Source organism: Geotrypetes seraphini, chromosome 15 (assembly GCF_902459505.1).
Source record: "Geotrypetes seraphini chromosome 15, aGeoSer1.1, whole genome shotgun sequence".
Taxonomy (NCBI): domain Eukaryota; kingdom Metazoa; phylum Chordata; class Amphibia; order Gymnophiona; family Dermophiidae; genus Geotrypetes; species Geotrypetes seraphini.
Window position 1 is genome coordinate 35,383,653 of NC_047098.1, and position 19,638 is coordinate 35,403,290.

At 42.4% G+C, this 19,638-nt stretch overlaps 1 protein-coding gene across 6 annotated transcripts in view; it reads right to left on the reverse strand.

Moving 5' to 3' along the window:
• Nucleotides 1-19,638, reverse strand: part of SLC6A4 (solute carrier family 6 member 4) — a 95,423-nt gene that overhangs the window by 29,035 nt on the left and 46,750 nt on the right. For all 6 annotated transcript variants that reach the window (XM_033921793.1, XM_033921794.1, XM_033921796.1 and 3 more), the window contains 4 exons: nucleotides 18,585-18,688; nucleotides 15,079-15,206; nucleotides 10,158-10,270; nucleotides 4,028-4,159 (listed from right to left, as the gene is read on the reverse strand). In XM_033921793.1, the coding sequence (XP_033777684.1) occupies nucleotides 4,028-4,159; nucleotides 10,158-10,270; nucleotides 15,079-15,206; nucleotides 18,585-18,688 (477 nt within the window). The remainder of the gene's footprint in view (nucleotides 1-4,027; nucleotides 4,160-10,157; nucleotides 10,271-15,078; nucleotides 15,207-18,584; nucleotides 18,689-19,638) is intronic.

Genomic DNA, 19,638 nt, shown 5'->3' on the forward strand with positions numbered 1-19,638 from the left:
GTTTTTCCTGGTTTTGTATTCAACCATATCATTTCTTTTTTTATCTTACTGTAAATTCCAGGTATGATTTCAAGATAAACAATCAAACCTTTATTGATTCAGATGGGGAATACCTCGAGGGTCTCGTGTCACAATTATTACCGTGTTTTTTTTTTTTTTTTGGGGGGGGGGGGTTATGTGTAACATTTTATTGAAGGAATTAAACAAGTATACAAGTATACAGAAATATAATATTCTCATAACAATTAAATTCACCACAATAATTTTCATACAGATTTCTATTATTCCTCCAAAATATATTTCCATATTATCCATCTCAAAACGTTCCCAATCCCACTCCCCCCCTTTCCAATCTCCCATTCCCTCCTCCCCTCTTCTCTCCCCTCATTATTTATGTTCAAACATTTTATTAAAGAAATAAAGTAACCCATAAACGAATCCCGTATTTAATACCTATTTAGAGCCTCTGTGGGCTCTGATTGGGTGGATGTATTTATATATGCTGACAATATCCAGTTATTGTGCCCACTATTTAGATCTGAAACTTTATTGTAAGCTCATTAGATTATTGTAATGTGTTTTATGAAGGCCAGCTTATCCAAATATATACATAAGCTTCAAATGATTCCAAATACAGCAGCTGGGAGAGTGACATCTCTTATTAGCCAAGTTACACTGACTCCCCATCAAAGAATGGTATTTATTTAAGTTGCTGATTTCTGATTGCCTTCAGTGAGATTGTTTCATTTGGAAAATGCCTTTAAATTATTATTATTTACTGGGAATTTATTAATCATGTTTTCATGAAGAAATTTACCCAAATGAGTTTACTCTTATTTTATGACACCATTGGATGTGAAAACTTATCTAGTTTAAATTCATGTATTGCTGAATTGATTGTAAATTTTATTTTTGTTATATTTTTAAAAGGTGTCTACGAATGCAAGATATATTTGGCTTTCATACTGTGTTAACTTACAAAATTGATATTTTGCGTTCAGCTGTTGTACCAAATTTATGGGTCCTTTTACTAAGGTGCGCAAGCCGTTTTAGCACGCGCTAAACGCTAACGCATCCACTCGGAAATGTGGGGGTAGGAGTTCATTCAGGAAATTGCTGAAAAAGCAATTATTCATTCATGCATTTCGTTGAGCATTTCACCTATTACAAGGATTAAATCTTTCTGCTTTTGTTTTTATCTGTTCTGACCTGTTTCAATATTTTGGGCTCCTTTTACTAAGCTGCGATACCGGTTTTAGCGCACGCTTAGCGCGTGCTGAATTGCCTTGTGCACTAGACCTTAACGCCAGCATTGAGCTGGTGTTAGTTCTTGCCGTGTAGCGCGGGTCTAGCACGCGCTAAAATCCTGCGTGCGCTAAGTAAAAGGAATCCTTTATGTATGTCATTTTATTGTAAACCGTTTTGGAATAAAACAGTATAGTCTAAGCCGGCCCAAGTCCTGCCCAACTCCTGCCCTCGACATGCCTCCCGAAATGCCCTGTTTAGCTTTGAACGTTGAGCGGCACTATGAAGGCCTAGGTAATTTTTAAATACGTCCAAAACCCGGTTTTATTATTGGCGTTTGGACGTTTATGAGAAATGTTCGTCCAACTTAGGTCGGTTTTTGGGCGTTTTTCTCTTTCGATTATGAGCCCCATACTGTATAATTTTCAATTTAGCTTGAGCTTCTAAATTGCCTTTGTTATACTTTTGTCTTAGGGGGATGTTATTGGGTGATTCTGTAATGTTTGTATTGTTTACAATTAATAAAATACATTTTTTTTTTAAAAAAAAAGGTGTCTGTGTAAGATATTATTAATACCCATTCTGAGCTTTTTGGGAAGATGGGCTAAAGAATAAGAAGATAAATAAATAAAGTGATCCATTGGGGGTACCTAAGTGAGATGGTGTATTTGTGAGATGGAGATATTAAGGGCAAAATGCAAATAAAATATATTTAAAATGGGAGAAAATATGGGGTCCCTATTATCAAGCTGCGCAGTAAATACTCCGATGCTCATAGAATTCCTATCAGCATCGGAGCACTTACCTCACCGGTCCGCACTAAAAACCTCTAGCACTGCTTGATAAAAAGGGGGGGAGGGGGTTGGAGTCCATTCTTGGAGGTCTGCAATTGGGATGATGAATTCTCAGCAAATGGCTGTTTGACAGTATTCTTTAATACAGTGTATTGCAAACTTTTTAAGCCGCGGCACACTAATCTCGGGGCTGCAGCTGGAGGGCATCCGGAAATGCGGACGTCGACGCGATGATGTCATGCGCATGCATGCCATCACATCGTCATCCATGCATGCGCGGATGTCCTCCAGCCGCGGCCCCGAGCCTCCTATTAAACGCCAGTAGGGGAGGGGACGCTGGAGAAGGAGAAGTGAGGAGGAGAAGCAGAGGTGCCAGCGCCGGCTGACTACAGGATGTGCCTCTCGCCGCGAGGGGCACGTCCTGTAAGCAGTCAGCCAGCGCCTCTTCTCCTCACCGGCATCTTATGGCACACCTGGAATCTGCCAGGGCACACAGTTTGCGATACACTGCTTTAATAGCATTCTGTCATGTGATGAGGATTATAGGATTTTATTGTTTGTTCGAGGTTGAGAAACATTGGGTAAGTCTGGTGTATGGGGGGAGGGTTCATCCTGTAATTGGGATAAAGGGGGTTATAATGTTGTACTTATAAGGGCATGGGAGGGAGAGGAAAAGGTATAAACTTCAGATATACAGAGGTAGATGTTGCTTCATAGGTAACAGATTTTTTTTTTATTGAAGTGACATGCAGCATTAACAGTTTGTTACTGTCACATTTTTATGATTACCGTATAACATTAACAGTTCTTTATAAAAAGAAGACTTCTGTTGGGTGTTTTTTTGTTTTTTTTTTTTTTTAAAGTGACTGGGGGGTGGGGGGAGAACCTTAACATCTGCAAAACAGGATTCAAAGCTATATCCCCAAGAGAAATCTGAGAATGTCCCAGGGTAATCTAATAGAAGTCCCTATTTTTCCATGAGCATAAGAACAGCCATTCTGTGCCAGACCAATGGTCCATCTAGGCCAGTGGTCTCAAACTCGCAGCTTAGGGGCCACATGCGGCCCGCCAGGTACTATTTTGAGGCCCTCGGTATGTTTATCATAATCACAAAAGTAAAATAAAACAGTTTCTTGGTCATATATCTCTTTAGCTATAAATTACAATATTATTATTAAGACTTAGCCCAAAGGAAAAATGTATAAACTATAAAGAGTTTTACCTCATGAAAAATTGTCATTTATTTAATAAGACATTAACTATTTTTTCCGAGGCCCTCCAAGTACCTACAAATCCAAAATGTGGCCCTGCAAAGGGTTTGAGTTTGAGACCACTTATCTAGGCCCAGCATCCTGTTTCCACAGTGGCCAATCCAGGTCACAAGTACCTGACAGAAACCCAAATAGTAGCAGCATTCCATATTTGCAACATGGGAAAGATGAGTGTTTCAATTGGAATAAATTTCTTATACACCTGAGTCAGACTCTCACCGTCTATCCTTTTGTAAAGGCTTAAAGACATTTTTATATCCTGATATGAGGTAAATTATGATTTAGAAATTTGTTTTATGAAGAACTTTTACTAATTCTATTTCTGAAACTTATAATTGTTTTATTTTTTGTGTTTAAACTAAACTAAACTAAACTAAACTAAGCCTTAAGTTTATATACCGCATCATCTCCACGGAAGTGGAGCTCGACACGGTTTACAAAGCTTAAAAATAGGGAAGAGAGAGGAGAAGGATTTACATTTAATCCATTTTGAATGATCTTGGTCATAGAAAATGATATAAAGAAATACAAATAAGTAAATCAAACCCCTGCCTTCCTTCTCCATGAAAGCACAGCTCTCTGAACACATCCCTGAATGGTCTGGCTCAGAGATCACTAATTCCTCAAACATATGCTTGCAGGTGAAAAACTAGATGACATATCTGCAGACCCTTGGCATAGCCCCTTAGCTGGGCATTCGAATAAAGAACCACTTACATACGTCAGAGTTGTCAGGGCCCCAAGGTAACAGACTGTAATCAGGCCCAGCACAAACAACTCTCTGCGTCTCCCCCAGATGTGTGGGAATTCATCCAGCACTGCTGTTATCACTCCCTCCAAACCTGCGAACTGAAAAGCAGAGAGGCAATAAGGCCAAAAGTTGGTTCCCACACCTACAGGGTTGGAGTGAGGCACAGTGGCAAAGCTGACAGGAGTGAAGGTTGTTGACAGAACTGTGTTTGAGTGTCACAGGAGTGGAATTGCAGGACATCCTCAAAATATTCAACACATCATATGAAGAAAAATGGTGACCACCCAAAAATCCAATCAAAATGGCAGTGATTTGTTGATCTTTCTTAGGTTTACAGTATGGCTCCAGAAAAAGGAGGACGGATTGAGACCTCCGGGTTTTACTTCCAATGCTTTCAATGGAAGTAAAACCCAGATGACTCAATCTGTCCTATTTACATCCATTGCTTTCAATGGAAGCAAAACCTGGATGTCTCAATCCATCCTCCTTTTTCTGGAGCCTTATGGCAGGGGTAGGCAATTCTGGTCCTCGAGAGCCAGAACCAGGTCAGATTTTCAGGATATCCACAATGAATATGTATGAGATGGATTTGCATGCACTGCCTCTTTGAGATGCAAATCTATCTCATGCATATTTATTGTGGATATTCTGAAAACCTAACCTGGCTCTGGCTCTCGAGGACCGGAATTGCCTACCCCTGCCCTATGGTAACTCTAGCCCGCTTTCTCAAGTTCACTAGGCACTATTTTCACACAATTTTCTTTTAAATATTGGGCTACCATAGAACTCCAGAAAAAGGAGGATGGATTGAGACATTCAGATTTTACTTCCATTGAAAGCAATGGAAAACCTGGATGTCTCAATCCATCCTCCTTTTCTAGAGTCACAGGGTAACCCTATGTAAATATCATTTCAACATTTGTATTTGGAGATTTAAGTACAACATAAGTACTTTCCAGACAGGATTATATTCCAGAATAAATAATGTTCCCTACAATGCATAATTTTTCTAAATCTAAGATACTGCTTGGACATTCTGTCTTGAGCAAAGAATTACAGTTGCTGGTTGGATGTCTTTTCTATGCTGCTATGTACTAATCTGATTTTGTTTATCTGACATTTGTAAAATTGCCTGAAGTGGGTAGGCATCACAGAAATGTAAATAAATAGAAAATCTGTAGGAGAGATCTTTTTTATTTGACTAATTTTCATAATTCATTTTGTGATTAGCTTTTGAGAGTTATTCTTTCTCCACATCTCCAACTCTGACAACTGCCCTCCCCTACCCTTTAAGGAGCTGTAATAGCATACATGGGTAACCTAAAATCTAGATTACACTGGTTTATTTACACCCAATATAACCACTGACCTGATGGAGAGTGCCTAGAGCCTGAAAGCTTGTCACGTAAGAATAGCCATACTGGGTCAGACCAAACATCTAGTCCAGTTTCTTGTTTCCAACAGTGGCCAATCCAGATCACTTGTTTGTTGACGGGGGAAGCAACAAACTTCAAATCATTCTTCAGGTACGTTAAGGGGAAGCAACCAGCAAGGGAGGAAGTGGGACCCTTGGATGATGGGGACAGAAAGGGAGTGGTAAAAGAGGAAAAGGAGATAGCTGACAGGCTAAATAAGTTCTTCACGTCAGTTTTCACGAGGGAGGACACAACCAACATTCCGGAACCCGAGGAGATCGTAAAAGGAGAGCAGGATGAAAATCTGGTCCAACTAGAGGTGAGCAAGGTGGATGTCCTCAGGCAGATAGACAGGCTAAAGAGCGACAAATCGCCAGGTCCGGATGGCATTCACCCAAGGGTACTCAAGGAACTAAGGAACGAAATAGCTGAGCCACTTCGACAAATATGCAACCTATCCTTAAAAACTGGAGAGATTCCGGAAGACTGGAAAATAGCAAATGTCACGCCCATCTTCAAGAAAGGCTCAAGGGGAGACCCAGGAAACTACAGGCCGGTGAGCTTGACCTCGGAAAGATGATGGAAGCACTGATTAAAGACAGCATCTGGGAACACATCGACAACTATGGGCAGCTAAAGTCGAGCCAGCATGGCTTCTGCAAGGGCAGGTCATGCCTCACGAACTTATTATGCTTCTTTGAGGGGGTAACCAGCCATGTGGATAAAGGGGAATCCATAGATATCATTTACCTTGACTTCCAAAAAGCCTTCGACAAGGTGCCACACGAAAGACTACTAAGGAAGCTATGGAACCACGGGGTGCAAGGAGAGGTCCACCGATGGATCAAAAACTGGCTGGCGGACAGGAAACAGAGGGTTGGAGTAAAGGGCCACGGGTCACGAGCGGAGTTTCACAGGGGTCGGTGCTGGGACCGCTCATATTCAATATATTCATTAACGACCTGGAGGCAGGAACAAAATGTGAGGTTATTAAATTTGCGGATGACACCAAACTATATCGCAAGGTCAATAACATGGAGGACTGCGAAGATCTCCAAAAAGATCTGACAACACTGGAAAAATGGGCCAAAAAGTGGCAAATGAGTTTCAACATAGGGAAATGCAAGGTCATGCGTATAGGGAAAAAAAATCCGATGTTCACTTACAAAATGGGGGGATCAGCGCTAGGGGTGAGCGACCTTGAAAGAGACCTGGGAGTGATGGTAGACACAACATTGAAGGCATCGGCACAGTGTGCAACAGCCTCAAGGAAAGCAAACAAAATGTTGGATATCATTAAGAAGGGTATCACGACCAGGACGAAGGAAGTCATCCTGCCACTGTATCATACTATGGTGCGCCCGCACCTGGAGTACTGTGTTCAATTCTGGTCTCTGTACCTGAAGAAGGACATGGAGGTACTTGAGAGAGTCCAAAGAAGAGCAACTAAGCTTAATAAAGGGCATGGAGGACCTCTCATATACTGACAGACTGAAAAAGCTAGGGCTTTTCTCCCTGGAAAAGCGGAGACTTAGAGGAGACATGATAGAAACTTTCAAGATCATGAAGGGCATAGAAAAAATAGACAGGGACATATTTTTCAAATTATGGGGATCAACAAGTACAAGGGGGCACTCAGAGAAATTGAAAGGGGAGAGGTTTAGAACAAACGCCAGGAAGTTCTTTTTCACACAGAGGGTGGTGGATACATGGAACGCGCTACCGGAGGATGTGATAAACAGGAGCACGCTACAGGGGTTCAAAGAAGCTTTGGATAGGTACATGGAGGACAAAGGTATTGAGGGGTACAGATAAGAGTAGAGGTAGATTATAGGGATGGGATTAGAGGTAAGTTATAAAATTAATCAGGGACCACTGTTCAGGCACTAAGCCTGATGGGCCGCCGCGGGAGCGGACTGCTGAGCAAGATGGACCTCTGGTCTGACTCAGCGGGGGCAACTTCTTATGTTCTTATGTTTATTTGTATACCTGGACATAATTTTTTTTTTTACAATTTTTATGCTTCTCCTGTCACTATGGAGCTCCATTTTCAAAAGAACTGAAAGTTTGGGCCCTCTTTTTTCAAGCCTCGTTAGGGTTTTTTAAAATTACTGGCCACTGTGGTAAAAGCTCCAACGCTAATAGACTTTCTATGAGCGAGAGAGCTTTTACCACAGTGGTCGACGATAAAAAACCTTAATGTAGCTTGATAAAAGGAGGCCTTTGTTTGTTAAAACGTTCAAATTGCCATTTTTCAAAACGCATTTTAGATGGTTTTCTGTACTGTTTGTCCGCAGTGCATTTAAATCTCAAGGAGGCATATTGGGGGCATGCTTTTATCAGGACTAGGGTGGTCTTATGATTTGAACATTTTTCTGCAATAATAGAACATTGCAGAAAATGCCTAGGGCAAAACTTGGACATTTGAGGCTAGAACCTGTTTCAATAATGATTATGTGCCATAAAGGTAACCAAACTGACTCCCCTATCTCCCAAAGATGTGAATGAAACAGTACTGTATATACCAGTACTGTTTGACAGTTTCAGATATTATGGCCAGTCCTATTAGAACAGCAAACAGATCTCTGGAGAAGCTTAGTAGACAGTGCAATTGACTTCAGAGAAGGGGACCCAGGCCCATCATATCCCACTCTAATTAGTACAGTTGTGGTGGAAAGTGTAAGCCTTCCAAAAGCTACTATACCAACAAATAGGCGACAAGCTGCAGGCATAAAGGTTATTGGGGTGGTGTACAGCTGGGTACAGTAGGTTGTGGGTGGGTTTTGGAGGGCTCACCATACAATGTAAGGGGGTAAGGGTGGGACCTGAGACCTTTTATGTGAAGTTCCCTGCAGTGTCCACTAGGGTGCCCAACTGCTTTGATGGGATGTCTCTGCTCGCCCCTCGTACATCCCAATGGCTGGTTTTTGTGCATTTTTCATTTGGACATTTTTTTGGGGGGATACAATAAATAAATGAACTGAGGACAAACACATCTAGGAAATGGCCATTTTCAAAAAAGAAAAGCTAGATGTTTTTCTGGTTTGAAAATGGCCATTTTCTCTACTGGATTTTTGAATGTTTGTCCTGAAATGTCCAAAATCAGAGTTAGACTTCATATTGAAAATGCCCCTCTACATATTCCCTCAAAATATTCCAGTAATCATTATCTTGGTCTGATCTAAAATATATAAGGAAATATACAGGTTTTAGCTTGTGTTACTTCCGTGAATAATAAGTTTAAATGTGAAAAGTCAAATTACTGAAAAATAAAATGAACCTTTTAAGTCTGCTTAGGAAGTATCACTCCAGTGTTCACTGACTTTATAGGAAATTTTGTTCAAATGATATAATCTATTAAGAAGGTTCTATTCTTCTTTTTGTTTGTCTATCCTTCTGTATACACAAAGACAGTCACACAGGTGCACATATACACACAGAAAGACATAAACACACATGTGCATGTGCACATACAAACACTTTATACAGCCCCTGTGAACCTAATGAGACAAACTTTACCATATTCTTTCACACCAAGTCCCAAAACAGACATGCGAATGGAGGAAGGGGAAATACACTATTCCATCCCAAAAATAGGCTGATGCTAAACCCAAAAGCCCATACACTAGATTCAAATTAAATTGAAATAATGACTAGGGATCTCAAGCGCTCGCGGTTATAAGCTTTTTAGAACTAGTCTTGGCTCATATCTGTTTTGCGAGCTATTATCGGTCCTTACGTCTTTTTTATTATTCAATTTAATATGCAAATTTTCTGTTTCATTTACTTTATAATGTAACCATGATAATATTAGAATGATATAAGGAATGATATAATACGTAAATAGTATATAAAGTAAAAGAAACAGAAAATTTGCATATTAAATTGAATAATAAAAAGACGTAATGACCGATGATAGCTCGCAAAACAGTTATGAGCCAAGACTAGTTCTAAAAAGCTTATAACCGCGAGCGCTTGAGATCCCTAGTCATTATTTCAATTTAATTTGAATCTAGTGTATGGGCTTTTGGGTTTAGCATCAGCCTATTTTGGGGATGGAATAGTGTGTTTCACAAGTTTTTCGGAGCGACGTGGAAGGGGAAATACGCCATTTTATCACACTGTAACTGTGAACTTTTCAATCTGTTTATATTGCCTGGCAATTTCCTCTTGCTCCTTTGTGTTTCTAGAACAATTATAACTAGGGAAAGGATTTTGCACCATGAAACTTTATTCATAACCAGCCAAGAGCGTTCCCCTGCTTTAAATCCCAGTCACTCCAGTAACAGCCCTGGCCAGGGGCCACACCCCAGGGCTCCACCTGAAGCCTTGCAGTTGCAGGCCCTAAACCGAGCTACCAGGTATTGCCATTCTGCACTGACTGGGGATCTGGGGCTCCTGCTCAGGGTCATGAATGCGGCCTCCAAGGCATCCCTTGGGCACAGACCTGAGGCAGAATTATAACCCATGCCCTCTGCAGAGAGTATGACAGAGGGTACTCTGCTTGTGCCTATTTTGTCTCCCCTCACAAGCTTGTGTCTCGCTCCCCATTACCTTTTGCCCACTCCCTGCCTTAACTTTCCTGCAGGTACAAAGCACTAAGGTACTTTGTGCCTGAGGCTGGATTTGCATTGAGATCTTTGTTGGAATTCCTTGGAGCCTGAGCTTCAGTTCCACTCACTGTGCTGTCCAGCCCCAACGTGATGAGCATCAAGAAGAAGATGATGGCAAAGAAAGTAGAGCCGGGCATGTTGGCAATTGCCTCTGCATAAGTGATGAAGAGAAGGCTCGGCCCTGTGGAGAAGAAAGAGGTCGCTGGGAGTCCACAAAGGTACTGCAGGATGATGTCACTGATCCCCAGCAGAAAATGTGTACCATGACAAACAACAAGCTCCCTGTCACACTGGCACCCAGTAGCCCAAACCTACCTGCCAACCCTACTGAGGGAAGCTTATTAGTAGTGCACTTGGGCAAGTGTGAATCACAGGACCCCTTACTAGTCTATGTCACATCACTTATTTGCTCATTCATCATTATCTGAAAATGCACTTAAATCCTAATTTAGGACTGCAGATTAAGAGGACAATTTTCAGAGGCATTTGTACACATAGAGGGGCATTTTCGATAGGACGTCTAAGTCAGAGTTTGGATGTTTTGAGAAAATCAGTAGTAAAAATTACCATTCTCAAAACTGCCATATGTCTAACTTTAAAAAAAAAAAAAAAACTATCTAGACATTTTAACTCTTAGTACGTCTATCTTTTTTGACATTCTCAAATATAAAGTTTTGGGGGTTTTATAGTTTTATTTAAAAATTGATTAAATCGCTTATCAAACTTCTGAGCGATATGCAGAATTAAAATGGGAACAGAGATTTGGGACTTACAAGCATAATATGTTAATAACACAAACAAATAAACAAATGGACAGACTGGAACCATGAGGGAAAACAGGAAAAAAAATACAATAGTAACAGGGACTAGGTGTAAACAAGAGGCGGACCTGCCAGAAGGAGGGAATGGGCATCCCTCCCACCAGATTGTCTTTGAAGGTATGAGGATGCAGCTTGGTGTTGGGGTGGGGTGCTAGGGGTTCAGGGGGTGCTGAGGTGGAATGTCACAGGTTTCGGGGTGTCAGGGTGGGGTGCCACGGTGAAGTGCCATGGGTTTGGAGGTGTCGAGGTGGATTGTCACGGGTTCGGGAGGTGCCCTGGTTTGGGATAGGGTGTCAGGGCTCGTTGAGGGGGGCCCAGCAGCAGGAGGGAGTGAGCATCCCTCCTTCCGATTTTTGTATCAAAAGTACAGGGGAATGTGGGGGATGCCAGGAATATTTGGGGATGTCAGAGGAGTGTCAGGGGAACGGTGACTGGGAGGGAGGCAGGGAGAGAGGAATCTCTCTGCCAGTTCAGCTGATCCTTGTTAGGAGGAATCCTCATTAGCTGAGCTGGCAGGAATCCCCCAAACTGGCTCAGCTGATGGGGATTCCCCCTGCCGCAATCAGCTGATGGGAAGCCTACAGGATTTTTTTTTTCACTCTACGGATGGTGGAAGGGGGTCTTGACCACTGGGGAAGTAAGCGGGTCATGCCTTAAATCCTCCAATGGTTCTCTTGTCAATATGGTCACCTTTGGAACACTCGGACGCAAATAAAACAGGTCTAAATAAGTTCCACCTTGGATGTCCTGGGAAAGCTTTGATTATTACTTCTGGATGTCCAGGATTAAGCCCACCTGCTGACTGCCCAAACACACCTCCCAACACGCCCCTTTAGCCTCTGGATGTTCGGCAGCTTGAAAGTACTGCTGGACGTCCAGAAAGTTGGTTTCGATTATTGGTACTTGGATGTCCTGGTTATTATTTATTTATTTATTTATTCGTTTTTTTTAGCCCGTCCTCCCAAAAGAGCCCAGAATGGGTTACAATGAATATATTGGTGCATTAAAATTATAAGTAAGATAGGTACTTAGAAATTCCCTTACTGTCCCGAAGGTTCACAATCTAACTAAAGTACCAGGAAAAATGACGTCCAAGTGCCGACTTAGGCTGGTTTTTGAACGTTTAAATGTTTCGATTATGAGCCTGATTACATAGGGGTTCATGCGTGAAAATGGTTTATTTAAAACTGCCTGAGCTGACTACATGTAAGAGTCTTGCATTGCATAGCAGCACCACATGTGTAATTTTACATGCAAAGGCCTTTCAGGTGGCAGAGTTCGGGTGGGTTACATGTCTGTATTTTCAAGTTCTACACATGGAAAATATGCCCATTCAAGTTGCAGGTGCAAATTTATATGCCTACTTTTCTCCGCCTATTTTCAAAGGGATGTTTTGTACCTGTTTTCAAAGGAAAGATATGTATTCACAGACTTTGCACTTCTGTGCACAAGTGGAAAGTTGACACGGTAACAAAATTCATCACCGTTCCCGTCCCCGCGGATAACCGCAGGAAATCATCTTTAAAAAGAGAGGGAAGAATCAGAGTACAATTGGGCACAACCACTGACCCGCAAGCTTTGCTTTGAAGAATGCTGGTGTAGAAGGACACTAGAAAATGACACTAGAAAATGACATGGGATTATTTCTCGCGGTTATCCACGGGGACGGGGACGGGAACGGTGATGAATTTTGTCACCGTGTCATTCTCTAATTTAAATCTCTGAAATCAAATCTGAATTCATTACTCCTGCTTTAAGAGAGTACTGTGCAGGAGCAATGGCGATGGCGTCCTAAGGAGGAATTCCTTGATAAAGCTATGGCGAAACATAGAATCTATCTCAGGGTAATATCCCCTGGCCGTTAACCTACTTTTAAAAAGATGAGTATTTAAACTTAAAAAAAATTTAGGGATCCTTTTACTAAGACGTGCACTAACTAATTTAGTGCGCGCTGAAACAGTTACTGCGCCTTAGTTAAAGGACCCCCTAATTACGTAAATTAAATTAAAAGTGTGAAGGGAATGTAAAACATGTTAAAAACATTTGACTGATGAAGAAATGGGTGTATGAGTCTGCATATGAAAAATTTGATTACGCAACAGCACTGGCTGAGGTCGTTAGAAACTACTAGCACAGGGGGCAGAAACTGAGCCTACCTTGAGGCACTGAAATATACACCTGCTCATGTAAATGTTAGCAGCTAGATGGGAAATTAATGCATATTCTGTAAGTAGCCCCACCTAAGCCCCGCCCATGCCCCTCTAACAATTATGTGCTAAGACATTTTAGCGTGTAACTACAGAATACAGCGTTTCCCCCGCAAATTCGCAGTTCGCATATCGCGGACTCGCTCATTCGCGGTCTGCTCCGACCGCCTCTTCCTGTAGTAAAATTGGGCTACACCAATCTGGAGCTTCGTGTCAAAGCAGCTCCTGATTGGTGCAGCCCGACTTTACTATAGGAAGAGGCGGTCGGAGCAGACCGCGAGTGATTTTCTTCACCCACCGGTGCTGCAGTTGCCCTCTCCTGCCTCCCCTGCCTTTTGACCAGGCGAAAAAACGTATTTGCAGTTTTTCAAAATTCACGGGGGTTCCTAGAACGGAACCCCCGCAAATTTCGTGGTAGTACTGTACTACAAAAATGAAAGCAACCTTTTATAGTATAAGAAGGCAACTGTGGAAAACGGTTCATAGACAACCCCACGAAAGACAAAGGCGCGCGCCGACAACTGAGCGCAAGACAGAGGTGCGCGCCAAAGAAAATTACAGTTTTTAGGGGCTCCGACGGGGGTTTTTGTTGGGGAGCCCCCCCAGTTTACTTAATAGAGAGCGCGCCGGCGTTGTGAGGGGTTTGGGGGGTTGTAACCTTCCACATTTTACTGTAAACTTAACTTTTTCCCTAAAAACAGGGGAAAAGTGAAGTTTTCAGTAAAATGTAGGGGGTTACAACCCCCCACACCCCCCACAACGCGGCGCGATCTCTATTAACTCAGAATCTTTTCACCTTCCCCCCTCATAATGGTACCCGATGTAAGAAACTTTACGACAGCCTTCTAGCAACTCAGGCAGCTAAAATTGACCCCACCATCACCAAACTGATGATCAAAACAACAGACATCAAAGTGTTTCGGAAAGAAATCAAAACATTTCTTTTCAAAAAACACGTCCTTACTTAATATTCCCCTCCCCAATCGCACATGCACTCTCCCCAGCAAATAACACACTAGTCATCCCCTTGAACCTCATTTACGAAAAATATCCAAACTCCTAAATAAGCATCTCCCTTAGGTATCCACTTAACTGATTCCTTCAAAGTTAGGTATCTTTCTTCAGTTGCCTATATTGTTTTCCCCACTGAATCTTGTAACTACTTGAACCCTGTCAAGTTATTCTATCGATAAATCCAGATATCTTATACTTGTATTTCTATACCACAACATGTAATTTACTTAAATCGTTGTAATGTAATTCTCTCGGTAATGTCCTGATCTCTTTTAACTGTAATCCGCTTAGAACCGCAAGGCACAGGCAGAATAGAAATCACAAATGTAATGTAATGTAATTAAGTAAAGTGGGGGGGTTCCCCCCCCACGCCTCCCTGTCGGAGCCATAAAAACAGTAATTTTATGCGGCGCGCACCTCTGCGCTGCGCTCAATTGTCTGGGCACGCCTTTGTCCCGGCGCGCTTTTGACCTGACACCGTGGAAAACAGGATAAGCATATATACACAATCCGTGGCATAGCGAGGGTGAGCGGCGGCCGGGCCAGTGGTGCCCCTTTTTAAGTTTGGCGCCAGTAGCCACCAACTTACTGCCCACGTCAGCTTTGGTGTTCTCTCTGACATCACTTCCTAGGCCTGGGTCCCGGAAGTGACATCAGAGAAAGGGCCAAAGCCGATGCGGGCAGTAAATCGGTGGCTGCTCACGTTGAACTTAAAAAAGGTATGGGGAAAGAGAAGGGGCGCTTGCGTGACAGATGAAGGAGTGGGAAGGGGGGCGGAGAGGAGAAGGGTTGCCGGTGCCCCGAGGAAGATGGTGCCCGGGGCGGACTGCCCCCTCACCTCCCTCTTACTACGCCACTGTACACAATGCACCCGCTATAAGCATGGCTCTAAGAGTGAACCATGCAGTAGAGCCAGATTCTCCAGGCACACAGGATCCATTCCTTACCTGTGTCTTTGGCAACCTCGGAGACCTCTTCGTTCCTCATCTCAGCCATGTAGCCCAGAACAGTGAAGATGACAAAGCCGGACATAAAACTGGTCATGCAGTTCACAGTGCTGGTCACCAGTGCATCCCTGCAGAGCAAATTCAAGACCATTTCTTAGAAGAACATCTGTCCTGGCAGAGGTATGGTGATGTTATAGACGGGATTGGGGCAATTTTCACACAGCACATAGTACTTTCAGGCACACTGTCACAGGAAAACCCCACCTTTGAATATCGGGCCAGTGGTTACAACTAGTAATATGATCCTGCATACGTTTGCCCCATATTTATAGTTTAAAAAAAATTTAACTTGTGCTTGGCCCACGTGGAGCTTCCAAAATAAAAGGACTACGCAAACTGTCTTCCACTGATTTCGCTCCAGCTCACTCCAATCCTCTTTACACACAGTCAACATGCTGTGTGTGAGGTGGGGGTACAAGAGAGGGGACATTTTCAGTAAGGCTTTTCCTCAGTGTTTAGGTTAAAGTCTACTTTGATAGTATTCTTCCCATCCTTTAAGGGCATTCATTTTAAGGTTTATTGGCATCTATGTTCTCATATAAGGCTGTAGAGGTTTGGAATGATCTTCCCATCTCACTTAGATTACAATCTTCTTATGAGAAATTTCATAAGCATCTTAAATAGAACTATTCCAGAAATTTTTGAGTTGATCTTCATGAAACTTGGGTTTAGGTTTGAATTTATAAAAGAATGGTTTGCTTTGTGCAGTATACTGGATTTGATTTTTAATGTTAATAAGGGGATAATATGGTAAAACAAAAATTAGATTAGATTATTATTATTTTTTTATTAACCAGTGGGAAAACTTTCCAAATCACCCTTTGGATATATACACACGGGTTCTATAACAAAAGCGCACTGGATATTGGTACGCCAACAAAGATGTGCTGACAATTGCGTGCAGGGCGTATGCGTGCCACCGGTCTCGCCACTTTAAACCAGTAATGTTACCACTGTGAGGGGGGTTGGGGGGGAAGCCCCACAATACATGTAGAAGTCCTCGCACTCCCATTGGGGGTTGGTTTGGAGGGGTGAACCCCACCAGCACACTTAAAACTTCCATTTTCCATTAAGTTTTTGGAGTTTGAGAGTTTTTCTATGTAGTTGGGGGGAACCCCCAACACCCCCCCTCACAGTGCTAACTTAACGGTGGCGTGCATACATCCTGCGCGCGATTGTCGGCACATGTTTGTTTGTCAATGCACTTTTGTCTTGCGCTCAGTTGATAGGTCACCATACACACATATAGGCTCAGTCCAACCATTAGGGACTAGGCAGTCACCTAGGGCAGCAGATTCTGGGGGCTTTTCCCAGCAGTCTGCTCACGCGGCGGCCCTCTGGTCAAAGACCAGCGCCCTAACTGAGACTGGCCCTACCTGTGTACGTTCCGGTTCAAACTCAAAGGAATTACAGAGATAGCTGTACCAACAGGGAGGGCTGGCAGTTTCCAAATACCCATTGATCTAGCTTCATAGCTCCCAACCCTGTCCTGGGGGACCCCCCAGCCAGTCAAGTTTTCATGATATCCCTAATGAATATGCATGAGAAAGATTTGCATACCTGTCACTTTCTATTATATGCAAATCTCTCTCATGCATATTCATTAGGGATATCATGCTCTGATATAGATAGATAGATAGATATATGTTGTTATGTTATGATATATTAGTGAAATCTGAAGTCCAAGACCCTGCATGAAAACCAGGACTGAACCTAACAAAAACACCTACATTCATCTAAATAGATATGCTGTATAATATCATTTCCCCAAACTTCAACCAAAGTCAAATGATTAAATACAAATGTGTTGCCAGAGGATGTGATAAGAGAATTTAACAAAGCTGGTTTAAAAAAAAAAAAAAAAAGTTTGGACAAGTTCCTGGAGGAAAAGTCCATAGCCTGCTATTGAGACAGACATGGAGGGAAGACCTGGATTGGTAGCATGGAATGTTCCTACTATTTGGGTTTTTGCCAGGTATTCGTGACCTGGATTGACCACAGTGAAGACAGGATCCTGGGCTAGATTAGGGTTACCTTATGGCTCCAGAAAAAGAAGGATGGATTGAGACATCCAGGTTTTACTTCCATTGTGGAAGTAAAACCGAGATGCCTCAATCTGTCCTCCTTACTTCCATTGCTTTCAATGGGAGTAGAACCTGGATGTCTCAATCCGCCCTCCTTTTTATGGAGCCATATGGTAATACATGGACCACTGGTCTGACACAGTAAGGTTTATTCTTATGCTTTTAAGCCCATTTCTATTAAATGTTACTAAAATACAATGAAATGAAACCAAAACATTCTAGCTTTACAACAGTTTCAGAAGACAAACACGGGTCAGCAAACACTTTTATAAGGCTAGCTTAATCCAATAGCAGGGTACTACTACACCTATAGTGCTACTAGACATATGCAGTGCTGTACACATTATAGGGAGGCACTTTTGCTATCCCTAGTGGGCTCACAATCTAAGGTGCTTTTTGTAGCAGGGGCAGTGTGGGGGAGGGATGAATTAAAACAAACCTAAAAACCTTCATGTTTAGGGTCGCTTACAACTTATGAATTTTTTTTTTCCGAGGAATAGGAATTATAGACCTCTCTCTCCTGTTGGACGAGCATAGTTCCCCTAATCTATTGTGCTATCCTTCTTTCTTTCCTATAAATAATTGTAGTTCTTTCCCCCTTTCATGTACCCTGCCAAAATACAAATGGTATGTCATTGATTTTATATTTTTAAATGTATCATGCACCGCTTTAACAATTTTAAGGCGGTAGATCAAATTTTAATGAACTTGGAGTGGGTTTCAGGGAGCTGCAGAGGGAATTTAACCCAGTTCCCTGGGATCACAGTTTGCTGCACTAACCATTAGGCTACAACTCTACTCGCTTTCTATCATAGATTCTGTATTCTTAGGGTTACCATATTTCGGGCCGCCAAAAAACAGAGACATGGCCCCACCCCCATTCCGGCCCAGTTCCACCTTCGTCTCCATCCCAGTCCCTCCCAGTTCAGCCTCCAGCCCCACCCCCACAAACCTCCTCTCTTCTTCGCCGACAAGCTCCGTCCGCGTCTGGAGGGCCTGGAGCATACGCAGATGCACATGCTCAGAGGCCCGCCAGATGCAGCCGGAGCTCGTCAGGGCTTTCCAAAACTTGGACAAACTGCCGGGTTTTGGAAAGTCTGTCTGGGCACCTGGACAATCCTCTAAAAAGAGGACATTTCCGGGTTTTCCCCGACATCTAGTAACCCTACGTGTTCTGACCTGTATTTCCAAGACTGTGATCATGGCAGGCGCACTCTTCTTTTCAGAAACCATAAGCACAAAAAGGCCACAAATGTTCCTTAGACACCAGAGGAAAAAGAAACAATTCCAGAACTAGAAACCCTCCACCTGCCCCCCCCCAAACTATGAGGAATAGGACGGGTGGGAAAGGGAGGTACTCACTGGTAGCAATTGTTGTGAAATTTGTTGTAACTAGCAAAGGCCAGCAAGACCCCGAAACCTGGACCCAGGGAGAAGAAAATCTGAGCAGCAGCGTCTACCCAAACCTGCAAAGAAAGAACACAGTCACTGAACAAGGGAGGAGCTAACAGAGAGAGAGAAAGGAGGGAGGGACCGAGTGAGTGGGGGTGAGCATGCGCGGATGCATTTGACGTCTTCCGCGCCTGCTCAGAGGCCCTCCACACATGGCCAAAGCTTTCAAAATCAAAAAACTGAACCCAAGTGATTAATATACAAGATATACCAACAAAAAAAATTCAACTCACTTAATGAGATCAGTGCATATCCCTACAACCACTTTTTTAGGACTTTTCATCTCTTTTATTTTAGTTTTATTTAAATTCAGGAAAAGGCCTCAGAAAAGGAGCCTACGCACAGTCTTGTCACAGACCAGGAAATTCTGCGTAGTTTTGTAATGCTCCAAGCTCCAGTTATAGGCCATAAAAACCTGAATTTATTTTTAATTTTATTTAAAATATTTTCATAAGTGTAGTTCTGTTACTTTTATTATTTAACTTCTGTGTTAACTTATAACCGCATTGTCTTTACTTTCATTGTTTTTGCAATAGTTACTCTTCAGCAACAGTTAAGCATAATTCAGAATGCACATCTCTCTAACTTTGAGAAAATTGATAGTTTTACTATCTTATAATTTATTTCTTAAATAGCAGTTCCTTCTCAGTAATAATCTCTCTGCCGTATCAATGCCGACGCAGGCCAGCGTTTCGCGGAATTCAAACTCTTTCCACTAGGTCAGGGCCAACAATACAGCATCAAGCCATGAACTTAATCGTGTGTACCATAGATTCTCAAAAACTCGTATAACTGCTGGGTTGGGGGAAAGTCCGTCTGTTTTATTTGGGAAATATGTTGATTAATTAACTGTGTTTATACCATGTACACCTGCATTTTAATTTTTGTTAACCGCACAGAACCCACAAGGTAGCTGCGGTATATAAGAAATTTTGTTAAGTTATGCTACAGTCCTCTAAAAAGG